At 46.9% G+C, this 3,225-nt stretch overlaps 1 protein-coding gene across 1 annotated transcript in view; it reads right to left on the minus strand.

Moving 5' to 3' along the window:
• Nucleotides 1-3,225, minus strand: part of PLCG2 (phospholipase C gamma 2) — a 134,258-nt gene that overhangs the window by 36,216 nt on the left and 94,817 nt on the right. Inside the window, exons 19-20 of the mRNA XM_003791302.3 lie at nucleotides 2,417-2,597; nucleotides 916-987 (exon numbers count right to left, since the gene is read on the minus strand). Coding sequence (XP_003791350.2) covers nucleotides 916-987; nucleotides 2,417-2,597 — 253 coding nt within the window. The remainder of the gene's footprint in view (nucleotides 1-915; nucleotides 988-2,416; nucleotides 2,598-3,225) is intronic.

The raw sequence follows: 3,225 nt of genomic DNA on the forward strand, positions 1-3,225 counted from the left end.
GGCTGGCGCCTTAGCCGGTTGAGCTATAGGCGCCGAGCCAACTATTCAATTTTATTATTATTATTATTATTTGGCTGGGGCTGGGTTTGAACCTGCCACCTCCAGCATATGGGACCAGCACCCTACTCCTTGAGCCACAGGTGCCACCCACGCTGAGAGTCTTTAATATGTTTTGCACACAACTCAATTTGCCCACAACTTTTCAAGACTTCACATTGAAAGAGATCTGCATTGGCTAAGGATTATAAATTCAAAAAAAAAAAAAAGAACTGAGTCTCTGTTTCAACAGACCCCACAGGCCGGGGCCCTTCCTAAGGGAGAGTTACACACTAATTGTGTGCCAGACGGTCCCCCCCAAAGAAAATTCACTGTAGTTCTTCCTCACCAGCTCAGACTGAATTTGAGATGAAACCAGAGCGAGGAGGAGCCGGAAGCTAAGAGTATAATCCATCCCTACCTGCATTAAATTACAGGACAGCGTCAGGGTGGGACTGAGAGATAGCGTTGGCTCAGCAAGGAGGTCAGCGAACCAAATGGAATTCATAAACACCGCCGGCTCAGTCAGCGAGCAGAAAACATTTGAAAAGACTTTTAATTAGAAGCCATTTGGCCCAAAGGTGGCTCATCACACCTCAGAATTTTAGCAAGGCACAGTCACATTCACGTGGAATTCCATTAACCTTTTCCCTGAAACTGGGCTTCATAGTGTCAATCATCACTTCTTCTCAAAAAATAAATAAATAAATAAATTTTTTTTCTTTTCTTTCTTTCCTTTTTTTTTTTTTTTTCAAACTGGGTTTTCCAAAATGTTCCCTGGCCCTGTTGTGACTGCCACGGGGACAGGGTAAAGGAGGACAGAATCTGCGTCAACCTCATGACCAGGAAGAAGTGGGCACTGGGGGGTCAGCACCATACCATGGACGGGTTGATTTCACTCGGATCCACATACATCCTGCTGACGTCATAGAGGGAGTTTATATCTCTTTCCTGAAAGGTAAATAAAAAAAGAAAACACAAAAATAAATAGACCAAGCCACAGAAAAAATAAATAGACCAAGCTCCTGAAAGACCTTTTGTAGGTTACATAAAAAGGACTCCAGGATTCCCTGTGATTACTTATCCTTTGGCAGAACAGTTGCAACCTCACAGAATTTCTTTGTGGCATGAGGGTAAAGACAGTAAGATCTTAAAGAAATATTCCCCCAAACTCGAAAACTACCCAAAACTCAGAGAGGGCCGTATCCTGGCCTACTGTGTGCCAGATGCCACGTTCCTTTGCAAAAACACAAACCCTAAGATCCAGTGGTGTGCTGGAGCAAGGTCACAGCTCGCAAAGCCCCCTGCAGAAGCCTCTCCCTAACTGCAGCCCCATTGCATGACAGCCTGTGGGTAGCCTGAAATTGGCCACCAAGGAAATATCTACAGCTTGGACAGTGGCAAATGCTACAAAACCAGGGCCTTTCCCCTAGACAGCTGTTTAAACGCCCACCAGTACATCACTGCCAAAATCCATCCCCGTCCCCTTCTGCTCCTCTCTCACTCAGCTATCCTTCCGTCCCTCCTGTCCCCCCAGAGTGGGCAGGCGCCAGCCAGGTGTCTTCTTCCTCCCTCGACATCTCCCCAAGGCTGAGTCACCCCATCTTCTAGGTTTCAGCTCACATTTTAAGGCACTTTCCCTGATCACCCCCGACCTGATGCAGCGCCCTCCCTTTTCACTCCATCCTATATTATCTGCTTCATTTTAATTCACACAACCTGAAAACATCTAATTTAGCTAACTGTATGTTTCCTATATTTCCTCTAGAGAACCCCCATATCCCAAGAGTAGCCTTTGTTCCATAGCACTCCTAGTATCTAGAACCATTCCTGCCACGTGGTGAAGGCACAATAAATCTCTTCTCAATAAATCAATGAATCTATGTGATAGGAATTGAGACGTGGTGATCACAGAAGGTCCCCTGTGCCCAGAATCCTCCAATGGCTCAGAGAAAAAGCCAGTGCTTTACGATGGCCTCCCAGGCCTTACATGATGCACCCTTGGTGACACCACCACACCCAGGCGTGCTCTATTCTGGCCACGCAGGTGTCCTCTCTGTGTCTCTAGGTGTGGCTCAGTCTTTCTCAATGGGATCCTCGAGGACCGTCCTCTGAACCCTTCCCCATCCTCACATTCACCTTCCCAGGCTTCCTCCTCAGCACTTAGCACCATCAGACGTGTGCTATCCGCACCGTGTTTAACGCCTTTGCCCTCTATCTTCCCAACACTAGCCTTGCATTCATAGACACTTGCGTTCATATCCCCAGAGTGGTATCAGACACACAGTAAGTACTCAATGAAGGTTTGCTGAATGAACGAACAGACGACAGGACCTCAGATAAGACATCTCACCAAGTTGCAGGGGAGTCAACCACTTACCATGTTATAGCGCTCCAGGAGCTCGGGGGTCACAGGGTAGCGCAGACGCATCTTCCGGTAGAGGGCATGCTTCTCATAGTAATTGACGAGCTCCACCAGGCTCTCAAAGTAGGCAGAGGTCCCCAGCACGAAGTGTCTGCCGTCTCGGTTGATCCGGCAGTGCTTCACCTTGCCTCTAGCCCTGGGGGAGAGGAGGGGGACCACAGGGTGACATGCCAGGCAATTGCTCTACAAGCCCACTGATTAGAAAGAACCAACCTGTCATTCCTGCTTAGGGACTGAGTAAATAAACAGGCACAGCTCTGCTGGGAATACAAGGCAGAGTTAAAAACAGGGGGGTGTCTTTTCAAAACAGATCTAGAAGAATCTGTATCTCAGGAGAAATACTGCTGACTCAACAGCTAGCTCTCCTTGTCCTCCTTCTCCTCAACTACAGAACTTGATTTTGGGAGCACCCTAGAGGCCTAGATCAGGGGTGGGTGGGCCAAAAGTGGACAGACACCTACTTTTGTGTCTTACTGAGACACAGCTACTTAATTCATTTATTCTTATGTTGCCTATGGCTGTTTTCACACTACCACAGCAGAGTTGCAAGTTGCGGCAGAGATCAAATGGCCTGAAAAACTGAACATGTTTATTCTAGGTCTTAATGGGAAGTGTTTGACAATCCCTTCTCTAGAACATTTTGGGACTCAATCCTTGAATTCTTAAATCTTGTCTTCAATGGCTCAACTAGAGCAACAAAGACTTTTCTTTTTCAAAAAAGAAATTAGTCTTTCATCCATTTAAAACAAGAGAAAGGGCTCAGC

The sequence above is a fragment of the Otolemur garnettii genome, unplaced genomic scaffold (genome assembly GCF_000181295.1).
Source record: "Otolemur garnettii isolate 467f Iridium unplaced genomic scaffold, OtoGar3 scaffold00047, whole genome shotgun sequence".
NCBI classification, from domain to species: domain Eukaryota; kingdom Metazoa; phylum Chordata; class Mammalia; order Primates; family Galagidae; genus Otolemur; species Otolemur garnettii.